Raw genomic sequence first — 27,430 nt, 5'->3', positions numbered from 1 at the left:
CTTGTTTAAAGTTCAAAGCAATAAATACAAAATTAAAATAACTAAACAAGTAATGGGGTTAGCGGCCAGTAGGTATTAGAATTTTTGGTATGGGCACCTCATAAAGGCCACCTGGCTGTTCTTGGACAATAGACCCCATTGATTTTTCCATAATTGAAGACCTGAATTGCATAACATTCCAAGTCCACCGGATACTTTTGTGGTTTTAGAAGACAAGAAGATTATACTTGGCATGCTATTCTGTTTAACTGAAATTATTTTGTATTTTGTTTAAAAAAGGTTTCGATTTGAATTTACGTATTATTGCAAGTGCATAGCCCTTAAAACAAACAAACAAAACGCAAAATACGAAGAAACAGTGGACTTGGGATGTTATGCAATTCAGGTCTTCAATTTTCACTGGGTTTTCGATTGGGCATCTCGTCTTTGATGCTGGAGACCCTGGTTTGATTCTCGTTAAGAGCTCGTGTGGTTCAGATTCCACTTCAAACTGTAAGTCCACGTCTCATATAGTCTCATTACTGACAGGGACGCTAAACTCGAATGTGCCAACTTGAACCTCATCTCGAAAGTGAAATATTTCAGTTTAACGTCCCAGAATTGTTTTTTAGGCTAAGAAACACGGATGATTAAGGCAAGTGAATGATGATGGAAGAATGGTGGTGGAATGAGAATGTGGAAATACCCTAAGAAAATTCAGGAACACGATGTTGTTCACCACAAACTTACTTAGCCATGGATCGAACCAGGGCCCAGAGGTAAGAGCTCTGCCACTGATCCATCGGGTTTCTTATTTGACTTCCCAAAACCTGATCAGCAAAATGTTATATATCATCCACAATCAATCAATTCTAATATCAACTGGTATTTATCTAATGCGCTTTACTCAATAGAACTATAGAAAAATTGGTGAATGAAGCTTCATTTTGCAATACGAAATGTCTCAAGAGACACAGTTGATGTTAAAATGTGAAAAATTAAAAGCAAAAGAGTAACAGCTGTTTAGTTTTTTGTGCGATCCCGTAGTCATGTTTGTTTTTGTTAATGTAGCAGAGTTAATTTTAATTAAAAGGCACAGTGAAACATTTCGCTGCACTCCAAATCAAAGTTTCTTCTTTCTGTTCTCTCTGTAGCTACCACGTAATTACTAAATTAACAAACCTTTTTTTAAGTGATTAAAAAACGTATGTATGTGGTTTTTGAAAAGTGTTGTAAGTTTCATTTATGTTAGTTTTCTACAATATTAGCAGTTTGAGTAACTCAAATTTCAATTATTAAATCTGTTGAAATTTTTACTTTTCATTTTTAAAAAAATGCAACTCTAATAGAGAACAGAAACCACAATTGGTAACTATTTGCAAATTAGTTTGCGATGTTACCACTATTGCAGTGTTGCAACTATCTGAGTTTGAAACATTTGATTCTGTTATACAGTGGGCTGAAATCCCAAAAAGCTGGTCAAAAGTTAAAAAAAAAAAAAAAAAAAAAAAAAAAAGTTTCGATTTGGGAATTTTAAGTCTTGCGTCGTATAGTAGAATGTTTGAAGTATTAAACTGCGTTAAAACATCCATCTCTTTGTTATACCTGTGGAGTAGGCAGTCATTTGAAAAGTGCCGTTTGACCGGTTCGATTTAGTGAACGTGAATGTGAAAAAATAATAATAATAATAATAATAAATAAAGCATAACTTCGCTTTCAACATTTTTTTTAAAGTTTTTAAAATGGATAAAATAGGTGAAGATATGTAGAATTGAAATTTAAGTACCTTAAGCTGAGAAAAAAGTTGAAGTTACCAGAAATTATCATTAAAGTGAACGAAAAATAATGAAAAAGTAAGGAAACAAAAGTAGATAAATGCAGAAGTTAACTAATTCCGCATAATTCTATCGACATATTGATATTACGACACACGCAATACTATAAGCTAACGGAATTCTCTCTCACTCACACACACACACACACACACACACACACACACACACACACACACACACACACACACACACACACACACACACACACACACACACACACACACACACACACACACACACACACACACACACACACACACACACACACACACACACACACACAAAAAAAACCAGGTGTTCTTAACAAAATTTATGCATGTATTTCTCAATATATATCCAGAATAGCAATTTCTAACAATTATTAGTGATTTGAAACTATAGCAATAATAAATATATAAGTTATTTTGTTATATTGCCATTTACTTCATATTCATTTTGAATGTTAACAGTGTGTCTTTACAATCGTTATCAGAGACCTCAAAAATATGATGAAAGTATTTTTCAGCCTGTTTGGAAAAGTTTTAAAACATTTTGCCCACTATTTTGGATTTTTCGACCTCGAATATATGGGGTTATCAGCGACCTCGAGTACCCATATATTCGTAATATTATCATGCAAATTGAAGGTTTTCATATTTAACCAGCTCTTTGGGATTTCAGCACACTGTGCGTAATGTACAGAGTAAATCAAGTCATTTCATTGTACCGCACTTTCCTCTATGATATTTATTAAATAAGTGTTATATAGTTATTACAGGGAAATTTGTAACCTGTGTCACTTTCAGCTATTTCTGTATAACTTTTAGTTTTTATGAAACACGAAAAGGACGATTGTCTCACAGGTTTTGAGGGAAATACGGAGAGAAGACTGAAGACTCTTAGCAGGTGCACGAAAACTAATTCTTGCGGAAAGTTATGAAAGGAAAATGCTGTCACTCGTTATTAAGAAAAAAATAGTTTATCAAATAACAGGTACTCGTATCAATTTATTCCTCTGAAGCAAAAGATTCAATTGTAGACAGGAAAAACATAGCAATTCCTTTCGTAGGTATATGTCATTTTATAAGCGTGTGACCAGCTATCATTTTATCTCTGGTTGTGTGTATAAACTGTCAAAATAAAATAGAATAAATTGTTTGATGAGCTGGTCATTGTTCCTTTCTCGACTTTTTATGAGTTCCTATTTGTTTTAAACCTTTAATGTAAACGCCATTTATTTATTTATTTATAGTATTTATTTTAATATTTATTCTGGTGTAAATAGTCAAAAAATAAACGTTTTGATTTGGACTTGACAAGTTTCATTTTTCTAAAATTGTATCTACTTTTTATACTTTTTTTTTTTTACTCTGCAGTGTATTTTCACGTTTTTCATTACACCGTAACATGAAACTATTTAGAAAATATAATGCAAAATTGCAAGCGTTTTCGAAATTAACCTTCTTGTTAAGTGCAAGATGACCGAGAAGTCCTTTTACACTCACATAGATTTGAGTACCACAGACAGTAATCACTTTAAGGAGCTTTGTTTACGAATACTTCTTTATATAGCGATAGGACGTATGGGAGAGACATCGTACTTATAGCAATAACCAACTTTTTCTTAGAAATCTAATCATCGATAATTTTTACACTAATATTTATGAACATTCTGTTTATGGTGAAATGAAAGAATAAGAGTTTTGGGGAATGACTTTAATAGTATTATTTTATGTTTATTCGTGTCTGTTGAAACTTCCCAAGTACCGAATCTTGACAAATAGAAACGAGTACATACCTTAGACTTATAGATGTTGGTCTAGAAGTAGTCCAATAAATGATACACTTTTGTGTTTCTGTAATGTTGAGATCGGTTCCAGAGTTTGATACGGAGTCCTCTTTTTTGTTAATTTAGCGTCGCAACGACTCCCGTCTCTCTCTAGTGCTGAGGTCACTTACTGTACTCGTGGTGAAATAGTAACTATATGTACACCCCATGTCCAAAATGATTGTCGCATATCTATAACTGTCTTCTTGAAAGAATATAATTTGATAATGAGAAAGAATATAATTTGATGAGTAAAACGAAATGTTGTTAAATGGGCAAGAAAGTTTTATTTTCGTTTTATTGTTCTTATTTACTAGTCTTTTGACATGAAATTTTGCTACATACATATCTTTGCCGGTTGTACACATACTAACATTATAAGAAATACCGGAAGAATTCGTTATCAAATTATATTCCTACAACAACATATTTATAGACATGCGACAATAATTTTGGACATCAGTGTACCTACGAATATACTTCTCTCATCATATTTGTCAATGCATGAACTTACACGATGACTTTAATGCTTGGAAACCAATTAAAAGACAGAATTAAAATACAAGCAGTTTTTACAGGTAAAGAATTCATAAGTTAATCACAATTTAGTTTTGAAATATACAAAGTTTCCTTTCACTGTCTTTTGTACAAATAATGAACTAAAAATACAATCACGGACAGAAGTTTAACAGTATTGAGTTCAATAGAGTCCGTGACAATATATTTGTTCTGATCCTTCATCCACCCGGCAGACAAAACATCGCCCTCGTCATGATAAGAGCAAGGCTGCCACATGCGTCAAATAAAAGACTCACAATATAAAAACAATCGAAAATAAGATTTTTTTAAAAAAGTAATAAATTGAATATAAGCTGCAGAACATAATAATATAAAACAGAGGCCATGAAACACTAAGAGAATAAATAAAAAAAATTGCAAAACATATAACAATATATGAGAAGTCGAAAAGTAAAGGGACTTGAGAAAAGGTATATTTATTCAAATGATAGAAAACTGAAACAGAATATTTTTCTACATAACCTCTCTCTGCATTTTCCCAACGTTTCACCATTTTTTTTTTTTTGATTCCGTAGGAAAAAAAAAGAAGTTTCTCGGTTGCACATGTAACCAATTTTGCACCCATCAAATGAATTATGCATCGGTTGCAAAATCATCTTCACCTGAGCGCTTACTTCAATGGTCTAAATATATGAAAATCACTTGGAGCCAGGTCTGGTCTACATAACGGGTGTTCCAGCAATTCGAATCCAAACTAATTTATTGTTTCCGCCGTCTGTTTGGCAGAATGTGGCCTAGCGTGCCTTATATTGCGTTGATAGTTCTTTCGGGACCCACCTTGCACACACTTTCCGAAAATTTAGCCTGTCATGTATATGCTGAACCATGATTAATATGTAAAGTATTGGCGATTTCGTCCACTGTGATTCTTCTGTTTTCCTCGTCACATAAAGTTCTTCCCTGTTTGAAACGCTCTATCAATTCGCAGAGCTTGCTTCACGAAACACAGCTGTCACCATACTGAGCCTGCATTCGATGAATAATTTCCGTAGGGTTAACACCTTCTGCAAACGAAAAGCGAATCACTGCCCTCACTTCCTCTTTGGTGCAGATCGACAATGGAGCTGCCATGTTTAATGGCCTGCTACACTCCAACGATTAACGCGGGAATATGAGTGACACGTTACATAGAAGTGTTGCTGATGACACTAATTCAGCGCTGAATACTAGCAGTGTTACCAAACCCTAGTGCGAGTCCTTTTACTTTTTGGCTTCTCCTCGTATAATAATAATAATAATAATAATAATAATAATAATAATAATAATAATAATAATAATAATAATAATGATAAAAACAAGAACAAAGTAATAGAAAACACGGTCATCTCACAAAATTTGCTAATATTATCCATCGGTCCTAAATATTCTCTCAGTATCTTACTATCCTGGACATTCCACAAGAATGTGCCGAATACTCAGTAGAACGATACACACTAGACAATATGAACGATCATCAATCATCACGAACTAAATAACAAAGTGTGAAAAAATTCGCCTAAGATGTGAGATCGATCTTGATCTGAAAATACTAAGAAGTCCAGTATGTGAATACTAAATAAATAAAAACATTCATACATAACAAAAATTGTTTATTTTGTACTTTAAAATTGTAATACATTTGACAAAGACACTACAAAACACTCTACAAATAATTATTTAGTACAAGAAATGGAAGGCATATACATTAAGGTAATATCCATTAGAAGCAACTAAAGATATCCACATTAAAATATAAAGACATATACTAACTTTAAAATATATGTATATATAAAATGAACTGCATACACAATAAAAAGTTTTAAAGTATATATATAAATTTTTAAGGTACAAACTAATCTAGACGATAATTTACATGGACATATTACCTTGGCAGGGGTCTTTTTTGTAGATATCTTAATTCATTTTAGTTAAAGAGAATGTAAAAATATTGGTATTCAAATTCTGGGATGGAAAAAATATATATAATGCTTAAAAAATGGACAAATTACAAAACAATTCAGTTATTCCTTTATGAAAAGCTTGAAGGACGTAGTTTCGTACTTAATACACTATTTACATTTTTTAAAAAATAACCATAATTTCCTTGTAGCTTGAAACACATAATGGAAATTTGGTTTTAGCAGCATTATTATGTATATTCATACGCCAAATAGAGGATACATTTCGCATCTTACTGCAGCCTGTATAAGAATAGAAATATGTACTAAAAGTTATTTTAATTTGAATAAGGCTAACAACGTTCATTTTTTCCCCTTCTACACTTTGGTTTTTCAGCCATAGCCCCAGAATAAATGGAAGTAATCATTAACAGATTCAAGTTTACGAAATATTGACACTGACAGAAAAGCCAGCTAATTTCGGCCTTGAATCTCCGCTGCTTCATGTAATTTCACGAACTTGCTACAACATTGTAGTTTCCATGTCTCTCTTCAATCAAAGTTTCCACTGCCTTTCATTTGGAAGCTGCAATCTATTGCCGTACGTATTCCCTTGGAGTGCTTTCCTAATAAATAAATAGAAAAAAAAATTCCTGCAGAATGTTACAAGTAGTACGGTGCATCACTATGTAAAGAAGAACAAGAATTTTAAGAACGATCCAAAAATTTGCATCAAAAGATTGCAATCTTGGTCAATAATTAGTTTTTGAATCAGGGGCCACAACATTTTTGAACGGCCCCTAAATCGAGTTTTCATATTTTTTACAGGATAAGCACATCATACTGAGTTAATAGTTTGGGTTTGGTACCATTATACAGGGCGTTTCAAAACAACAACGTTCGGGAGGCGATTCCTGACATCAAGGTAAGACAAAAAGTATATCAACCTGGGTGCACCAATGCTTTCTTTCAGTTATAGGCTGCCGAAAACATGAAAAAATGAATTTTATATGTCCATAGCTCCAAAACTATGGAAACTATCGTAGTCGGGTCAAGACTTTATTTAGGAACTAGTTTGTGCCCTATCCAAATATCCATGTTTCAGAATCCTGCGGCACTTCCACAACAATTTTTATAGAGGTAATTGTTAAGTACTTCAAATTATATGCCCATAACCGAACTGCCTCTATAAAAATTGTTGCGTGAATACCTTAGGATTCTGAAACATGGTTCCTACGTGAAGCCTTGACCCGACTATGGTTGGCCTCATAGTTTTGGAGCTATGGACGTTTAAAGTACATTTTTTATGTTTTCGGCAGCCTATAATTCCGAAAGGAAGCATTTGTGCACCCAGGTTGGTCTATAATTTTTGTTTTATCTTGGTGTCAGGAATCATCTTCCAAACGTTATCGCTGTTGTTTTGAAACACCCTGTATGTAGTTCTCCAGATATACAAGAAAATTTTTGATTGAAATATATTGGATCTTTTGATCTAAAAATATCAATTATTAGCAAGAAAGAAGGGTGCCTTCCATCTCAATTCAGGCAGAGCATGTACCATCACCATCTCAGATATTGTTGAAACTTTTTTTATAGCAACTAGACATGTTTTTAGGAGACCCATATTCTTTTGTTTTGTCGAAAAAAATTTTCCCGCCAAGTAATGGGCTATCAAAGACGGGGAGTATAATTTATGGATTGTAAAAGACATGGAAAATGGTCAACTTCGGAGCCCCACCATTCAGCTATGGAGACAGGTAGAGTTATAATTCTTGTTGTGGTATGTACATAGGGATATAAATAAACTATATTTTATTATAATTTGGTTTGCGCATGCGTATCTTTTTGTACATACATTAACAAATGAACGTTAATTTATCTGAAAAGTTGAAGTTTGCGAAGTTTTTTCGAGCACTTCCGGTTCGAATTTTAAAATTCTGTTTTCACTGTTGGTAAGACCTAGTTACTCGCTTTCCGAAAAAAAAATTGTATCGCTTTTGTGTGCAACCGTTTTGTCGCAAAAAATTCGAGAAATTGTAAAATTCTCAAAAATCGCCATTTTTGGGCGCCATTTTCTCGAAAACACCATCTTTAAAATTCTGAAATTTTGTCAGATGGTTTAACTTTACATGAATAATAAACACACCAAATACCATTCTCGACCAATGCTTCATGAATTAACTACAGCCTTTTGAAGTTAGCGAAGTTTCGTTAACTTTGATATCACAGTTAGCAACACTGGAAACAATAAAAATCAGGGTGGAAAAAAATCACGATTTTTTTGAAAAAAATCATTTTTGTTGATTTTTTTGATTTAAATCGATTTTTTTGATTTAAATCAAATCTTTTTCTTCGTATGATACAAGTCGCGAACTGAAGAAAAAACATTAGGAATTAGTATTAAATGTTAATTATGTCATTTAAGTGAAAGTATTGGGTTTTAATTTTGATTTAAATCCCAATCGTTAACCTATTTCAACCCCAAACAATGTTTCTTAAGCATTAAGGAAAAAGTACAGCAATGTATATCAACATGACACTTTTTTTTCACGAAAGTTACTGATATTTGGCAGGGGCATATTTTTAAACAATTGGAAATACATATAAAGTACATAAATTTCGCCTAAAATTACTAACTCACTCTATGACCTATGGAACCCGGAGGTTCAATGCCATGCTCACAAAAGCTCTCCTGACTTCTATCCTTAGTCAACTGAATCCAGTTTCTATTTTGTATTCTTATTTCTGCGAGATCCATCTTAATATTGCCCTCCCATGTGCGACTAGGTCTTCCTAATGGTCGTTTTCCGATTGGACTTCCAGTTAAAACTTTGAAAGCGTTCCTACTTTCTTCCATTCTCGCTAGTCCTGCCCACCTGAACCTCCAAGATTTGATGACCCTAACAATGTTTGGTGAATGGTATAAATTATGCAGTTTCTCATCATGAAGTTTTCGCCATTTCTCATTTCCGTTCCTTTTGGTTCCGAATATTCGTTTCATGATTTTATTCTCAAATACTTTCAAGTCTGCGTTCTTCCCTCAGCGTAAGCGACCATGTTTCATAACCATACAGCACAACAGGCATAATTATCGTTTTATATATTTTAAAGCTTCAAATTCCTCGATACAATTCGCGATGATAAGAGATTTTGAACTGAATAGTAACACGAATTCCCTGCAGGAATTTCAAAATAAAAAAATCAAGATGATCATTTCCAGAAGAAGAAACACTTGTGATTGTTAAAAATATGTTTTATGTGACGTGAAAAACAGTTCAAATGCGAGTTGTCCGTGCATTTAAGACATCTATACATAGCAGGCACGTTTTTATACTTTTCTATTGGCTATTTTATTTCCTCTTACAATTTTTCCTGCACAGGCGCGGCAAATTTTCTGCGATCACATCGCAGATCGCGGCATGTTCTGCAATGGGGTCAAGTATCCACTTTATCAAAAGTATTATTCGATATTTTAACGCATCCAAAATTTGCCGTATTACGATCCCGAGGAACTTCTATGTATTTAGTACATAAATTTCGCCCAAAATTTTAAAATCTAATTTTTTTTTTTTTTGTTTGTTTCGGAGAGGGGATCGAACCCTCTAAATACGCCCCTATTATCTGGAAACAAACAAATAGACATGAACACAAAAGAGCTTTCATCTTAAATGTCCATGGTGATTTCCCCGTTGGAACAGAAATTTTAAAACCCTGTGTTACAAAGAGAAGAAAGCAGGGTTCACCCGTAACCCGTTCAAACGGGATTTTCCCTGATAGTTCCCACATGATACTCGTTTCATGCTGTGTTTACATACATTTGAGTCTCACTGTATTATGATTATTATCTTCCATAATCGGAATAACAGAAGAGAAACGGGATTTTACTTACTTTCACTTTAAATTAATTCATTTCGGAATTTGATTTAAATCAAAGATTTTTATTAAAAAAATCAAGTGATTTAAATCTTGATTAAAATCGTGATTTAAATCAGACTGATTTAAATCAATCCACCCTGATAAAAATGCAATGATTTGATGAAGTTTGTGGTTCACATTAATTAAATGAAGAATAAAAGGTTTTCCTGACTGGTTTTTTATTGTTTTGATCAAAAAAGCTCTCTGGAATAGTAAAATGAGCTTCCCCCTTACCCGCCCGTTTTCTTAAACCGAAGTAATCTGAAATGAAAATTACGATTACGAAACACACAAATTTTAAGTGTACTTAAAATGGCCATCCAATAAATTCTGATGATCTATAAAAAGCCTGCCTGAACTATTATCTCAGTGATGACTTGGAATGATCCAGACAAAGTCTCAATTAAGTGCGATGTCATTACAGTGATCGAGAAAGGACAAAAAGTTTTAAAAAGAAGTCGAAACAATTTCTTACGCGTTCCATCAAAGAAATTTACGGAATTTTTTTAAACAGAACAATCTCAGCATAAGAATGGGTCACTCGGAATTTTATAGTATTCGACTAAAGTGGGTCAGTCCGCAATCTACTAGGGAAGTGTGTGTGTGTGTTATTATCTGAGTTAATTTTGAGTTATCTGCTACTGCGTTGCAACAAATCAAAGGTGCAACCTGTATTGAAGCTGTCATGAGTGACCTACTTCCTTTAGTATTATGATCCGCTGAAAATGACAGCTGTCTTCTTCAAGAATGTAGTGAATGTCCTGGAATAAAATGAATAAGTGTAGAGTGTACGCCATATGGGAAAACAATGATCTCGTTAAAAAAAAAAAAAAAAAAAAAAAAAAAAAAAAAAAAAAAAAAAAAAAGCGCCACTTTCCGTTTTCGTATCGTACATTGCTGGTTTAACTGTAAGAATTGTAATTCATGACTACATCAAGAAAATCCAAAGAGAATTAATTGCTACCGAAAAGCATCGTATAAAATTTCAAGATCGTTGAAAACGACTGTTATTCTGCAAAGTGAAATTCAGTTATATCACCGACAAACACCGTGTGCGTAGGTTTCCTCGGGTTTCTGCCGTTTCCTTCCACTTTTTTCATTCCACCATTTCATTCATTGCTCATCATCACCGTCTCCTTTAGCCTAACAGGCATAACCGTGGGACGTAAAACTCAAAGGTTTTCAGTTATATCACCGGCATATGGAACAACTGACAGTTTTGTTGTAATAAGCGACGACAAAACACACGATTCGGCTCATGTACTCATAGCCATAGACAAGATTCTAAAAATACTCGAAGAAAAGCGAAAATATAGGTTATAGAAACAGGTTCGAATACGTGGAAATAAGTGTCTACAATTTCGCAAACCGTGTCAGTGATTTATGATGGTGCCGCATCCCACTGTAAAAATCGCTTTCAGATGTTCGAGATGCAGGCAGGTCCGATAAAGCAGTGGTTTTGCAGTGAAACCGGCCATGCTATGGTCTCTGCGACAGTATTGGAAGGGGGGGGGGAGGGGTTGTAAAGAATGTGGCAACGCGGCATAACCTTAGGCAAAAACAGATACACAGTATTAAAACCGCAGAATTCGTGAGTATAGTGCAAGTACAAACTCCGGGTATTACTTTCGTTTTGTTGCCTGGAACTGAATTCGACAACTTCCGGAAGAAAGAAAGAATGGGAAAGTATGCGACTGGTAACTGGTATTCAACGAAGTCACTTTTGGCTTTCGGAAAATGGCGAAGATTTTATGGCAGTAACGGGTCACCATAAACTAACTTCATGCTTCCCCCAAATCGAGCTTCTGCAATTCAAAGTGTAGATTTAAGAAGTCTACAAAAAGGAACTTTTGTTACATACATATGCGCAAAGGCGCCGATTTCTCTGTAGATTGGGGGGGGGGGGGGAGGATTCAGATGCAGAAGGTATATATATGAGGATTTTAAGACAAATTGCATTCAAATTATGCCAAATATTGTATATTCATAAATGCAATAGGGGGCCCACATCAGCTTTGGGGGGTCCGGTCCCCTCAGGATCGGCGCCCTTGCATATACTTATGATAACCAGTGGTGCGTAGCAGAATTATGAATAAATCATGAATTACGTACAGTTGAAGTGCTGTTTATGCTTCCACATGGACTTTCAGCAGGGTACAGGTTTCCAGAAGAGGATTAGAGAAGTGAAAATAAGTGTTTTGTGATTATCTACAATGTGCTACGCAGGGGCGGATCCAGGACGAACTTCTGGGGGGGGGGGGTGTAATACTGCTACTTAGAGCTACTTTTAAGAGCTCCAAACTCTGGAATGGGTGTTATTTATATATAAAATAAGAAAGTTTCTTCTGGGAGGGCGATCGACTCCTAGGATCCACCTCTGGACGAGTTGTGAGTGTACTACTCCTATTAGCGAAGAAGACACCAAGCAAGCAAAGTATTGGTCCATGTGAAAAAAAAAAAAAAATCAGTGAAATTTTGCTTCCGAAGACCATTTTAAGTAAGTGAACTTAAAATTTGTGTGTTTCGTAATCGTAATTCCCATCTCAGATTACTTCGTTTTTAAAAAAACGAAGAAGGGGGGAGGCTCATTTTACTATTTCAGAGAGCTTTTTTGATCAAAATAATAAAAACCCAGCCAGGAAAACCTTTTATTCTTCATTTAATTAATGTGAACCACAATCATCATCAAATCATTGCATTTTTATTGTTTCCAGTGTTGCTAACTGTGATATCAAAGTTAAAGAAACTTCGCTAACTTCAAAAGGCTGTAGTTAATTCATGAAGCATTGGTCGAGAATGGTATTTGGGGTGTTTATTATTCATGTAAAGTTAAACCATCTGACAAAATTTCAGAATTTTAAAAGATGGTGTTTTCGAGAAAATGGCGCCCAAAAATGGCGATTTTTGAAAATTTTACAATTTCTCGAATTTTTTGCGACAAAACGGTTGCACACAGAAGCGATACAAAATTTTTTTCGGAAAGCGGGTAACTAGGTCTTACCAACAGTGAAAACAGAATTTTAAAATTCGAACCGGAAGTGCTCGAAAAAAAATTCGCAAACTTCGACTTTTCAGGTAAATTAACGTTCATTTGTTAATTTATGTACAAAAAGGTACGCATGCGCAAACCGAACTACAATAAAATATAGTTTATTTATATCCCTATGTACATACCACAACAAGAATTATAACTCTACCTGTCTCCATAGCTGAATGGTGGGGCTCCGAAGTTGACCATTTTCCATGTTTTTTACAATTCATAAATTATACTCCCTGTCTTTGATGGCCCATTACTTGGCGAGAAAATTTTTTTCGACAAAACAAAAAAATATGGGTCTCTTAAAAACATGTCTAGTTGCTATAAAAAAAGTTTCAAGAATATCTGAGATGGTGATGGTACAATTTTATTTTATTTTATTTTTTTTATTTATTTATTTATTTATTTATTTTTGCCTGAGTTGAAATGGAAGGCACCGAAGATGCTTTATAGCGCCATAAAATCCATTTTTCTTGAAAACTACCCAAGTACTTGTTCAGTTCGATGTGATCTACCAATACATAAACAGGGCAATTCAAAAGGATAGACCTGATTTCAGAAATTTATTCTGTGAAATCTAATAAACGAATGTTATTGTGAGACATGTGCTACGAAAAGTAAACTGTCAAAGTTTTCTTTAAACATATCACAAGTGTTCTATGCAGGCATCTCGCGTTAACACAGCACACATCAAGCCGATTATCTGTATCCTGCCAAACCTTTTCTAGCATATTGCAGTCATTATTCTGTATAGATATTTCGTGAAATTGTTTTGAAATTAAAGTAAAATGGTGTAAGTGTATAAACCATAAAAGATGGTTTATACAAGTATGGAAAATGGAAACAAATAACAAAGTGGCAGCGTACCAAAAGAAAACAGATTAAAAAACAAAGATGCTCATTATTTACAAGAAAATATAGGGTGAGCGCTGGACTCACTCGCGATCAACCGTGTGACAAAATGGACCGCAACCAACGACGGGTTAATTGCTCGCTGCTGACACTTAGCGGTTGAAAGTGAAAACTTTGCGTGGAAACTAAACTGTGAAGTCAACCTTTCGACAAGCATGTCTCACTATAACATATGTTATTAGATTTCACAGAATAAATTTCCGAAATCGGATCTATCATTTCGACTTACCCTGTATCTCTTGTCTATGGATAATATTCTAGGTAAACAAAAATTAAAATTTTAAGAATTAATTATAATTTTGGATTATATCTCATTACTCATATAATGTCTTAACGACGTCACCAAAGATACGAAATGAAAAGCTCTATGAGGTATACTTCAGTGTGAGGTTCCCTCTTCCAATGCGGAGCACATCTATTGTACAAAATTAATTGTTACGTTTACAAAGAAAGCATTTTCTCGAAAACTACGCATGAGTATTTACACTGATACAGAAGTTTGTTAAGTTGGATGAAGTCTATCAATTGGTATACGTATAATCTTTGGATTTATATATATATATATATATATATATATATATATATATATATATATATATATATATATATATATATATATATATATATATATATATATATATATTAAACGCTGTAGAATTTCAACCCACGTCATAAAGCAATGACAAGCATAAACATGGCCAAAGACTTTTGGATCTCGGAGCTTCAGATAAAGAAGTGATCTAGAGATCCGTATTATGAACCCGGTTCTTAACCTCAGATATGTAAACATTACACACACATATATACAGTGAAACCTGTCTATGTTGGCCACCATCGGTTCCATCGATAAGTGGCCAACTTAAGACAGGTAGCCAACTTACAGAAAACAAGTGTGATTGGTGTATTTTTAGAATAAGATTTCTAGTATTACTTGGTTGTAAAATTTTAATAAGCAGTGGCACGACAGCTACTTATAAATAATGCATATAGAGTAATCATAAAAATATACAGTTCCAGAAAATATTACTATAGTATGTTTAATATATGTGCATACCTTTCTCTTCCTGAAAACTAGTCTGGTACATTGGATTATTCGAATTGAAAACATAATAACACAAACAATCATGAAATAGAAGCGTATGTAAGCAGTTTACTGAAATTGATATTATAGCACACTGAGTTATTCAGATTGAAAACAAGAAAAGCTAAGTTATAAGTTGAGAAATTCATACGCAATTTATATGACTTCTTTTCAGTTGTTATTGAATGGTGGTTCATTCTAGACGTATTTGTTTTATTCTTTTTGGCAGATATGCACATTCTAATATTGTAGTCAACTACCTCTTGTTAATGAGCTAGAAGCGTTTTCCTTGGAGCAAAAGATGTTTTGAGAAAATATTGAGGGAATTCATATCTCAAAAACTCCGCTATCTTTTGACAAGCCGACAGGTGCCAATAGTTGACAACTGAGATGGTTAGTTTTAACCTTGAGAATTTTCCGGCATTACTAAAGCTCCCCACTGATGAGAGGAGCTGATATAGCTAATGGTTTTACCAAAACAGACAGGGTAAACAAATACGTGTAATCATTTCCTGAATTCCTGTACGTGCTTTTTCTTATTCACATCTTCCTTCACCAGCCCTTTATCAGGGTAGTCTTCTGGCCATTGACCTCCAAGAGCAAATCGCGCGAATCCTAGCTTCTTTTCTCCAATCACAAATACAGAACATCTGCCTCTCATATGGGAATACGAAAGAGTTAAGAAAAATAACAAAACGGTATTTTGCGTGGCCAAGATACGCAAGTAAATTTATCATTATCATAGGATAAACAATGCTTCAGTGTGGCCAACTTCCAAGATAGACAGGTGGCCAACTTATAGAGTAGTAAGTAACGAATGTCTTATGGGAAAATGCAAGTTCAAGACGAACTAGGCCAAGATAAGCAGGTGGCCAACTTAGAGAGGTGGCCAAGTTGACAGGTTTCACTGTATGTACATGTACCACACCAAGCCACTTGGCGTAACAGCCCATTTGTGAGCCTAAGCCTGCTCTAGCCTAACAGGTGCATCAGGAGCTTTCTATGACCTAGTGACAGTCACGTCTTTCTTTCACGTGACTGCCCAGTTTGCCTCACGATGCTGGGTGGACGCTGAAAATTGGGAAGCATCGGCCAGGAATCGTACCCGGGCCCCCGCGGACGTGAGTCCAACGCTCTAACCCCTAGACTATGGTGTTCCCTTATACACACATGCATTGTACTACTGTATATTTCAGGGTTCACACTTATTTGTCAAGCATGAATTCCCTAACTTTTCCAAGTCCTGATTTACAAACTCTCGGGTCCATACAAAATATAAAAAGCACCTATATTTTTCCCGACCAAATAATTCCTCGTTTGCTATGTATGTAGTTTGTGTACGTAGGGAAGTTCTGCAAAACAAACTATTTTGTAGAATATCCTCTACTAAATAACCGGGTAAAGAAGAAGAAAAAAGTTCTGAGAAGTAAAAGTCTCCGTATTTAAAATTCAAGAACTTTTCTACGAGTAAGCTCAATTCTATGGCATTTCCAGATCAGTGGGAACCTTGATATTTGCAAATTATCCTCGCATCTAGATTTGAATTTCGGATATCTGATTCCTCGATAAGTCCGGATTTCCATTCCTAATAGTATGGAAATTGTATGTGTCATACAATTAGTTCAAATTATGCCACGATAAGCAACATATCCAATACCCCGATGGGAGCATCTTTCTTTGTCTTTCTGCGATGAGCTTTTGTAAGTCAAAAATTGTCTGCAGGAATTACAAAATAAAAATCAAGATGAGACTGTCGTGTTTTTATTACAGTGTTACATGAAGCATAATAAACAGTTTTCAGCGGTATCCCTAATTAGAGTTACAACCTGTAAAGTCACATTTTTTGAAAGTTTTTCTTTTTTTAATTTTTTTTTTAATTCAAAATATTTATGATACGATGCACCGTATTTTGTAAATTCTTTTTCCTCTGGCAATTTTTCTGCACATGCGCGGCAAATTTTCTGCGATCACATCACAGATCGCGGCATGTTCTGCTATAGGGTCCAATACACTGACCAGACTGTTTTACAATTACTTTATTTGCACTAGGAAGAAAGAATTTTGATATTGGGCTTTATTTGTACATTACCTTAGAAAATTGGAAAATGATAGCGAATCTACAAACACTGAGGCAAGTCTCGGGTATTTTCAGATCGCATGCAAAAATTTGTGCTTGGTTTAGTGTTTCAACACTTGTTTGTCATGTCGAGAAAGATATATATATATATATAAGCAAATAGTATAGGTAAGTGTATAAAACGAGTAATGTATGAATTGTTCCTCATAATGAAGTAAAACAAGCACATTCGAAATTATTGTGCTTTTGTCAAGTGCATTTGCATTAAAGACGATATAATAGTTTTTTTCCTCCTTCTTTCTTTTAACAAACTACTAACAAATCCGTAATATTTCTTTCAGAAATTCTGCGCAACATATGCCGTTGTTTATTTTCAAACCTGCAAAACGAAGAACAATATCAAACGTCTAATCTTTTCCTGTATTTTATCAATTGCACAGACAGCAGAATAAATTGTTATGCATGGAAAAAAAATTCTGCTCAAATCGGAATCTTTACTCACAGATAACCGAAACCGATTAGTGACTTGTTTTCGAATCTGGGATTGAGAGTTACATCAGAAAAAAGTCTACTGGATGACACGGCATCATGCCATAGGACACCTGCTAATGTGGACCAACAAAATAATTTGACGGACCAGCGGATGAAAATCATGGGCATAATCCACTTCTAGAAATAGTTTACTGATGACGTGAATTTTCTTCTGACAAAGTTTTTCTAAAGAATTTTGTTTAGACTCACACAATACAGATTTCAGTATTAACCGTACACACTGACATTATGCAATATCCATTTTGAAAACAGAAGCGGGAAAGTTTGCAGCAGTGGTCGTACAATTTGTGTAATTCAATTAAACTTAAAAAAAAAAAAAAAAAAAAAAAAAAAAAGTACTGAAATTTTTAAGTTTTACGTCCCACGTTATGCCGACTAGGCTAAAGAATACGGTGATTATGAGAAATAAATGAAACGGTGGAATGAAGAAAATGGGAGGAAACAGAAGAACCCCGAGAAAACTCACGCATACGGTGTTTGTCCACCACAAAGTTCAATTGGCGCGAGCTGTAAAGAAAAGAAACAAACTTTTCTAAATACTATACTTACAATGGTAGACGGTTCCTAGGTGATTCATATGGTCGTCGATAAGGATAGTCGAATCCTCTATCAGGTGTTTTGGAGTATGGACTGGGTCGAGAATGAAATGCAGTACTCGCACGAGCCAAGGGCTTCTGTCCTCCAGTCGAATAGCTTCTCTGGAGTAAATTTCCTGCTAAAAATAATACGAACAAACATTTTAAAAAAAAATGTAACTTTTATTCATAAGACGAAAATATAAAAGGGATTCTTTTAACACTATACTACAAAACCGAGAATCCACCCATACAGTACCAAAGAACAAAAATGAAAGTAGAGCGATGTCAGTCGTTTGATATTGTTCTGTCACGCGAACTGTTAAACTGCGGGTACGTAAGTTGAGTTTTCTTGTCTTTTGGTATTAGTATATATGGTACATGGCGTCATGGATTGAACCATCTCAAGAAGGTAGTTGCTATCAATACACTCCTCTCCGGCCAACTGGTATACAGCTCTTCCAGTATTAAACCACCACCCTTTTCATGGAACCACTGTGCATGTGCTCTGTCGCTACCATAAAACTTGCACTACCCCTGTATAAGACAACCACTATTCTACTGTTTTCATTGTTACACTAACGCCGTGTTGTTTACAATTTGTTTATCTTATATGTTACTTTTTTAACTTTCTTACCATATTAGAGCTTAAAAAGTAATTTTTATTTATTTTCAATTTTCAGTTAGAAATTTATTTACTTCAGATGATTCTAGCGAAGCGAAAAAAATTAAATATTTAGTTTAACGTGCCATGATTATGCACCGAGGCTAAGGGAGACGGTGATGATGAAAAAAAATGAAATGAAATCTTTGAGTTTTACGTCCCACGGTTATGCCGGTTAGGCTAAAGGAGACGGTGATGATGAGTGATGAATGAAGAAAGTGGGAGGAAACGGGAGAACCCCGAGAAAACCCACGCACCCGGTGTTTGTCCACCACAAAGTTCACTTGGCGGGGGCTGGGATCGAACCCGGGACCCCAAGCACCAGAGGTGAACGCTCTACCTTTGAGTCACCGCGGCCCCTCCCAGCGAAGCGAGTTCAAGAAGCTAGTACGTAATAAAATTCAAGAAATAGCAGAAAAGATTCATCAACATGAAACGCATACTTCAAAGTTATGCTGGCTATGGGTTAGATAACACCGCGAACACTTCCCTTCCCTTCGTTTTTCTACAGTACAAGAGGTCAAGCACTCCTAGCTGTGATACAATCATACAAATATACCATACACACAACTCACACTACTAATTTTAACATTTAGACTTACCTGAGGCTCTATATCCCATCCTATTAGCTGAGTAATTTTCTTTACTGTAAGAATGAAAATTAAAGCGTGGGACATTTGGCTTAAACGTGCTTTGAACAAACATGCCGTTGGATGATCGGCCTTCATTCACCCTGTTACAAGGTTGGGGATCAGGAACCTTATTCGGCAATTTAAATAAAGCTTTCGGTTCTGTTTTAATCTGTGTATCTTCCTTACTTTCAGAAGGCAGATTAAACGTAGTGTTTCCTGAGTCACTTTTCTCATACTCTGAAACAGTTACTTTTATCTGAGTCTGTCTCTCATTTTCAGACGGTAAACTAAACGTAGTGTTCCCTTCGTCACTTTTCCCGTTCTCCAAAACCGTGAAAGTATCTTCAAGAATCTTGTTTCTGAACACATCGTCGTCGCTATCACTTTTCTTATCATCATCATTCTCATTATCACTTAACTCACTACGCGCTGCGTCGCCATTCATCACTGGAACTTGTCGGTCACAATCGGAGTCTGTTCTTGGTATTTCTGGTTTTGTCTCTTTCGACTCTGCCTCTGAATAACAATTAACAGCTTCACTGCTACACATATTTTCCTCAGACTTCACATTACTACACACATTTTCCTCAGACTTCACAACACACAAAGTCTCTTTTGTTTTATTAAGGTTTTCCTCATCCTTTTTCGCAAGGTACTCGCGCAACAGTTTGGATTCTGTTTTTATTTCTGCAACAGAAATACGCGATTCAGTGTCTTTAGTTTCTTGGGGTACCACTGTCTTCTCCTTCCAATGCAACTTTTCACTGAGAATGTCCAGTTCTTCCAATTCATTGACTTTTGCGTACGTATTGTTGAGGAGTGACAGGGGCAAACTACACATTTTCGTGATGCTCATTTCACCACTACTTCTTCTACCACTCTCTTCGTCTGCCCAATTCACATCTTTTACTCCTTCCAGCATTCGGACAAGTTTCTGAAATATACAAAGTAAATTATGAAGCATGGAAGAATTACTTCAATGACATTTCTATGTTGACACAAGCTTTAGAAACATTTTTTCGTTAATCTTCCTGTCAATATTTTTTCAGACTAATAAATCATATTTACTTAAAAAAAAAAAAAAAACTTAAAATAAAACTTTTATCTGTCAACTTAAAATGGGTCACGTTAAGTGATAAGTTATTCTAAAAGTAGGACGTTCCCCTATTTAGGAAGTCTAATATCCTTGGACGAAAGAAGTATGAAAGACGTAAGTACAAGAATATCGCACGTTAAACAAGCATTCAATAGAAAAAGAGAACTACTAAAATCAAGAAATATGTCGTTGGACGTTGGAAACCATTTATTAAGATTCTGGTACGGAGCGTGGCGCTTTACGGATCAGACATATTGAGAAAAGCTGAAATATCCAAGCTGGAAGCATTTGAAATGTGGTGTTGGCGCAGAATGCTGCGCATATCATGGACCGAATAAAGGGAAGGAAGCTAATGAAAGACGACAGATCATGCAGATAATAGGAGAAAGAAGAAAACCGCATACTTGACCATCTTATTCGGCACTCTGATTGGACCACAGTGTTGATAGAAGGAAAACTAGGAACAGGAAGACTAAGGATAGAATATCTAGATGCATTCACGAAGAAGAAACCTTATATTATAAAACAGCTCTCCTAAGGGAGAGAAAAGTTTTAAAATTTCTATGTTGCCCACCAACTTATGATTGAGGTGAAAAAGACGACCCTAAAAGTAAATCCAGTGACAATTTAAGAAGTTGTCTAACAGCAACACCCACTAGTCAGTGGCCGTATTATAGAAGGTGTTGAGCTAAGAAAAAAAGAGGAAGAGGCACTGCATTCTTAACAGCTATATTCGATCTGATTTTCACTAAACAGTCATTCCACTTCGCGAAATATTGCACAATTACATAAAAGCAGAACCGGGCAGTATCATGAATAACGCAATGTCCCAGTTCGAAATTTTTTGGACCATGTCGTATATAATCATGACCTATGAGCACAGGCATTATTATGCAAGAAGAGAAATAATCCTATGAACTTGATGCCATATCATAATTATATAACATTTCTACGTACAGTACGACTACGAAAATCTCAGTTTCATCTTCCGCTGTTAACAAACAAACACCACAACACTTTTCGTTTACTCGCATGTATTCTGGTCGGAAAGACTCCAGCTTCCCTCTCTCCCCTTCCAGGCACTCACTGTGCGAAAAATAACCTTGAAATGCAATAAGTAAGCGTGCCATGTGCATGATACGCAGTACTAACATCGTGTATGCGAATATTATGGTTTATATTGGAATGTTAATTCTCGTCAAAACGTGACAGTTTTAATTGACGTGTGACGCAAGTATAAATTATATAATTAAAAGATCATCGATGACTGACTGCGAGAAAAATGAAATCTTTGAGCTTTACGTCCCACAATTATGCCGGACAGGGCTAAAGGAGACAGTGATAATGAGAAATGAATGAAATGATGGAATGCAGAAAGTGGGAGGAAACAGAAGAAGCCCGAAAAAACACGCACACACGGTGTTTATCCACCACAAAACTCACTTGGCGCGATCTGGGATCGAACCAAGAACCCCATGCACCAGAGGTGAACGCTCTACCACTGAGCCAACGAGGATGACTGATTGCGAGAGTTATAAATGAAGACGTTAACAAAGAAGTTATTTGTGCCCTTCCCAACATGCTATGAGCAAGTACTTACAACTCAATAAAGATCGCCTCAGTAAAACGAAAGAACGTTAGGTTACTGTACTAATTAAACAACAAAAAATAAAAACTCGAAAGATAAAGCAAGCAATTCAAAAGCAAATAAAAACGAAATAAATTCAAGGGTGGATAACTTAACGAAATGTGCAATATTTACAATTTGTTATCTGTTACGGTTACTATTTTGTAACCCATTTCTGCACCTACTTAATAACGTTATTGGTCAGTGTAACTTTTAAAATGGTACGCTCTGAATTATGTTACGCTGAGTAACGTTACTCAATGGAACATTCTGCATTTTGGTATTGTAGTTACGGTCACCAAGGGATTAGCGTTACTCGAAATACCCACGTATGTCGTACCTGCTTGAGATTGTTAAGATAAAACTGGTTCCACTGAATACCAGTTCTCTCTCGAACCCAAAGGGTTTTGTTCCTTGATTTTAGCGATATGAAACGTATTGAAATTCTGCAGAACATTTTTGTGTAAGTAGACATATTTTTGTTATGATGAGTACCATTTCTATGTTTCTCTTTTCTTTATCGGTTACCTTTTGTACCTGTATTTCATCTTCTTCAATTCTGATGGTCTTGGAGTTACGCTTGAGTAACGTTTAAACATCCTTGGCGACAGGGAGTCTAAGGTTGGCTTTAAAAGAATCTCCATTATACTAGTAAATAAATTCCACGTTTTTCAGTCTGTTTTCTTTTTCCTCATACTTAAGATTCAGTAAACACCTTAGGCCAGCGTTTCCCAACCGGTGTGCCGCGAATGGGCCGCTGGTGTGCCGCGAGAAAATCGAAACAAATTATTAATTCTATACGAACCAAATTGCAAGACAGGGGAAAATGTATATTTATATTTCACATTACTATGAACCTCTACTATAAATCTACAATTTTAAATTTCATACTGTGTTACTTTTCTGTACATTTTTAATGTTGAAAAACGTATTTATCATCGTCATGACCATTATTACTTCTGTATTGTTGCAGACTATTTCGTAACTTGAAATTTTAACATATCATTCAATAAATTCAACAAAGCAAGCATGCATACAAATTACCTACATTTGTGTTTTAAAAGTATAGGAGATTTGTTTATTTGTTCGTTATTTAGTTATCTTCCCTTTTAGTTAGTTAGATACAGTTTTCGAAAGAGAAAGTGGATTTTTAAAAAACCCGAGTCCTATATTTCATTGCTATTGTTTTCTATTTTAAAATTATAATGAAAAATAAGTATAATGATTTAGCACGGGGGAAAATCAGTGATCGAGCTTTCTTCTCTGTAAGAAGGAAATTAGTAATCACATTAAAATACCACGGTAATTTTATATACGCTGCCTTAAGCCCTCAGGTACATGTCCTTTGAGAATAGCATTACTTTGATTGCTCTTTATTTAAAAAGAGGAAAAAGAGAAATGATCAAAGAGTGAAGTTTTTAATGTAAGCTTATTGATAAGATTTTTACTTCTTGCGATGACACTGCCGATAGTTGAGTTGATTTGGAGTTTAACGTCCTTTTCGGCAGCGAGGCTTTATGAGACGGGACCTACTGATTAACATGGAATCGAAACCACATGTGCTCACGCCGGGAATCGAACCCGGGTCTTCCAGGCGAAAGGCGCGTACGCTAAGCGTTTAGGCATGAAGGAGTTCACTGCCGGTAGTCACCATATATGTTTATTTTACAACAGTCTTGCACTGACCAATGTGGTTGAAGCTCGAGCTCACTTCCCAACAAGGATCGAACCCGGAGCTACATTCACCAAAGTTACACATATACTGGCCCCCAGGGAAGCAGGAAGGACATTTCATTTGCTTGCAAGCAATTTAGTTTATAAATCAAATACATATCAGACATCAGTGGCGTAGCGAGAAACTCATCAAGGGGGACCAACACACAAGATTTGGTAGAAAGGATCTTCTGAGGGGTGCACCAATAACTACCAGTAGGCCTACATTTGAATTGAATTGGATTTTTTTAAATGCCTTTAGGCACCTGTGGTGTGAATGAGGAAATGCCCTGGATATCCTAAGTATCTGTTCTCGGTGAATCCTTTTGTTGAACTTTTAGAAAATTGACTTAAACTATCGATTTTGCAAAACTTCCCTTTGATTTAAGCCCAAATCGAAACATGACAGAGGAAAATTTCGGAAAGTGTTGCTATTTTCACTCCTAGCTTCTCACTTTATGTAGTGTATATTTACAAGGAAGGGGGTGCACGTGCACCTTTGCACCTTTAAACATATTTCTATTTTATCTTATTTTTGTAAAAAAAAAAAAAAAAACTGCCAGAGAAAGAAAATTGTCAAAAAGTGCTACCCATTCAGAAGACTATTTTCTTCTCATGTGAATGTTTTGACTTCTCGTGGCAATATGGTAATCTACAGTTTATTTTGTCTCTTTTTCTCCCTTTGATTTTTAATGTTCATTGTATTGTTTAAATGCTTATAAGTTAACTTGCGAGAAAGTGTCATAGTCGAAGGTTGTACCCCTTGTAGAACTGATATTAAAAAGTAAATAAAAGAATTATCATGGAAACAATTTTTTCATGTTGTATTCAGAAAACAAACATAGGGTTCTTGCGGTTCTAAACTGCGGTTCTGAAATTAATATATCGCAGGCATTCGTTGATATAGTAGCCTACATGTTGGTTTTCACCAGGTACATTCGTGAAGTGTCCCCTCGAGATTCGTGTAAAATTGATTTAAATACAAAGTTCTCTGCTGTCTAATGTGTATTGTACTAAATTTAGCTGCCCATGCCGGTAATTGGCATATTTATGGGCCTTCATATATCCGGAATTCTATCATACACTACCATAACGCTCGGACACAAAATTCATTTTAGTTTCTTTAGATGTTACTCACTGGACATGAATATGGGCATATGAAAAGCAAATTGGATCAAGTACTGCTCCTGACACATGTTACCCATCCCGGCCGCCATCTTAGATCTGCCATATTAGATTTTACTTTTGGTTTTTCAAATGGAAATAGGTGCAAGTGTTACATCGGACATTTACCTTTACATTCACTGGTGTAATGTATTTTACCGTAGCTTGTACCATTTGGAAGGTATTACATGTTCATTCCCTCCAGCCACTTTGCGAATAGACATTGCAGGTTAATATCAGTTACGCTTACGTTTTTGGTGTTGACAAATCAAAACAATTTCTAACTGGTAAACTCCTTACAACATAGGTGTCATAATCTTATTACATTTCCATGAGTGATTGTTATTACTTCCATGTTATACTATAATAAGGAAGTATTGTATTACTGTCAAAATGCCTAATGTAGATCCAGATACGGCCAGATTTGGGTGAAGACCTACCATTTCCGTATTGACATCTGTGTGTCTGCATGTATATAAGTTCAGAGAATATTTCATCAACGATAACATATAAAAGATTGCATATACACACGGGGCCCTGCACAACTTTCTATTTGGTTCAATATGAAGTGCTTGACATTTAATGGTATATACAAGCTACGATAGAACTCAGTACACCAATGAAATTCCGAGAAAAGTTTACATTAATTTGATGTATCATTTGAACCTATTGCCATTTGAAAAACCGAAAGTTAAATCCAAAATGGCGGCCAAGGTGGGTAACATATGTCAGAGAAGGAGTACTTGATTCAATTTGTTCTGCATATGCCCATATTCATGTCCAGTGAAATCTAAAGAAACTAAAAGTAACTTTGTGTCCGAGTGTTATAGTAGTGTATGATTGAATTCCGGATATATGAAGGCCCATAAATATAGAAATTACCGGTATGGGCCGCTTAAATTAGTACAATACACATTGGGCCACGGAGAACTTTGCATTTGAATCAATGTTACACGAATTCCGAGGGGACACTTCGCGAATGTACCTTGTCAGTCTCCGTACAACTTGGAATCGCTTAACATTAGTTTTACGGGAAGAAAAAAACGACATCATTTGGAACAACTTTCCAGTTTCGATCATCTGTATTTCCTCCTTATTTATTCGGTGTAAGGACCTCAAACTTATTTTGTTGGATCTTGCTTATCGAAAGGTTTTTAAAACTGCCTTACTGCCCCCAAAGTCTGAAATTCAGGGTGGGGTGGGGGCGGATGCCCTCCTGCCCCATTAACGCCCCTATCTAGCGGCTGTCATATGAAACTATCCCACGGCCTTTAACGTGGTTTTAGTTATACTTATTGCGGACTCTTGACTGCGAAAATATTACGTTTGGAAATAGAATTCATTTGCTGAGCAAACCTGAACCTTATTGAAAATGGACTTGGATCCATAGTGCTCTGAACGCCTCATATATTACTTTTCTTCAATGAATTATTGACTTAAAAAACAACCAATTACATAGGCTTGCAGAAAATATTCTAAAGTTAGCACAACATGAAGTGTGCTTCAAACTATCATTACTTTTCGAAAATTTATTATTTTAAGATAATTTCATTAGTATGAGTGTTCTGAAATAGTAATCAAATTTTTGCAATTAAAAATCACACCCGCCTCCATGAAACGCGATCTTAGCCCCTAAGAGCATAATTAGGAAATTTTCAGAAGCAGTAACTCCGAAATGACTTGTTTTAAGGCTAAAGTAACCGCACAAGCGTATTTCTGGTAAAGTTCTAGCCTTAAAACACGTAACATGACTCCATTTGTATTTGAAATTTTGAATTCCAATAAAAAATGGCAGCCATGATGCTTGATAGCACTATCTGATGTGTCAGACCACTTAAAAGTTTCATCATTCTCCCTCAACCCGTTCTTAACGCACAAGGGTGGTGAGGACTTTTGTTTCACCATGCATATTGATAGATTGTGTAAAATCTCCACAGTAGGAAGATTTTAAAATCTACCTAAAAAGCTAATTACAACCAAGAAAGTACTTATGAGAATCACTGGCAAGAGGGTGTAATAAAAAGGGGTTGGAATATGAAATAAGTTGAGAATTACTAATCTATACTGAAATATTCTGTACCCAGCACAGTGTTATTAATCAGGATAAAATAAATGAAAAGGTCGGTTGCTAGTAAAGAGCAAAAAGTCCTAAGAAATAAGTTATTACATGATTTTGAAACATGTTAAAAATCATGTTTTAAACTGTTCAAAATGTTTGACATGTTTTTTTTTCGTCTGTGTTTTAAAACATGTTTAAAACGTTTTGAACATTTTTTTTTTATGTTTTAAACACATGTTTTGTTCTTTT

The 27,430-nt window shown here is 35.3% G+C and overlaps 1 protein-coding gene across 3 annotated transcripts in view; it reads right to left on the bottom strand.

Annotated features, from left to right (window-relative positions):
* Positions 1-5,772: 5,772 nt before the first annotated feature.
* The window catches only part of Klp67A (Kinesin-like protein at 67A), an 89,650-nt gene continuing 67,992 nt past the window's right edge, over positions 5,773-27,430 (bottom strand). For 2 of the 3 annotated variants that reach the window (XM_081727780.1, XM_081727781.1), the window contains exons 11-13: positions 19,493-20,456; positions 18,201-18,366; positions 5,773-6,703 (exon numbers count right to left, since the gene is read on the bottom strand). In XM_081727780.1, coding sequence (XP_081583906.1) covers positions 6,634-6,703; positions 18,201-18,366; positions 19,493-20,456 — 1,200 coding nt within the window. In that variant the 3' untranslated portion in view covers positions 5,773-6,633. The remainder of the gene's footprint in view (positions 6,704-18,200; positions 18,367-19,492; positions 20,457-27,430) is intronic. The other variant, XM_081727782.1, reaches the window with a different exon arrangement.

Source organism: Thermobia domestica, chromosome 10, assembly GCF_964235325.1.
Source record: "Thermobia domestica chromosome 10, izTheDome1.hap1.1, whole genome shotgun sequence".
In the NCBI taxonomy this organism is placed as follows: domain Eukaryota; kingdom Metazoa; phylum Arthropoda; class Insecta; order Zygentoma; family Lepismatidae; genus Thermobia; species Thermobia domestica.
Note: the sequence above shows the minus strand (reverse complement) of the source record. Positions and strands in the feature narration are given on the sequence as shown.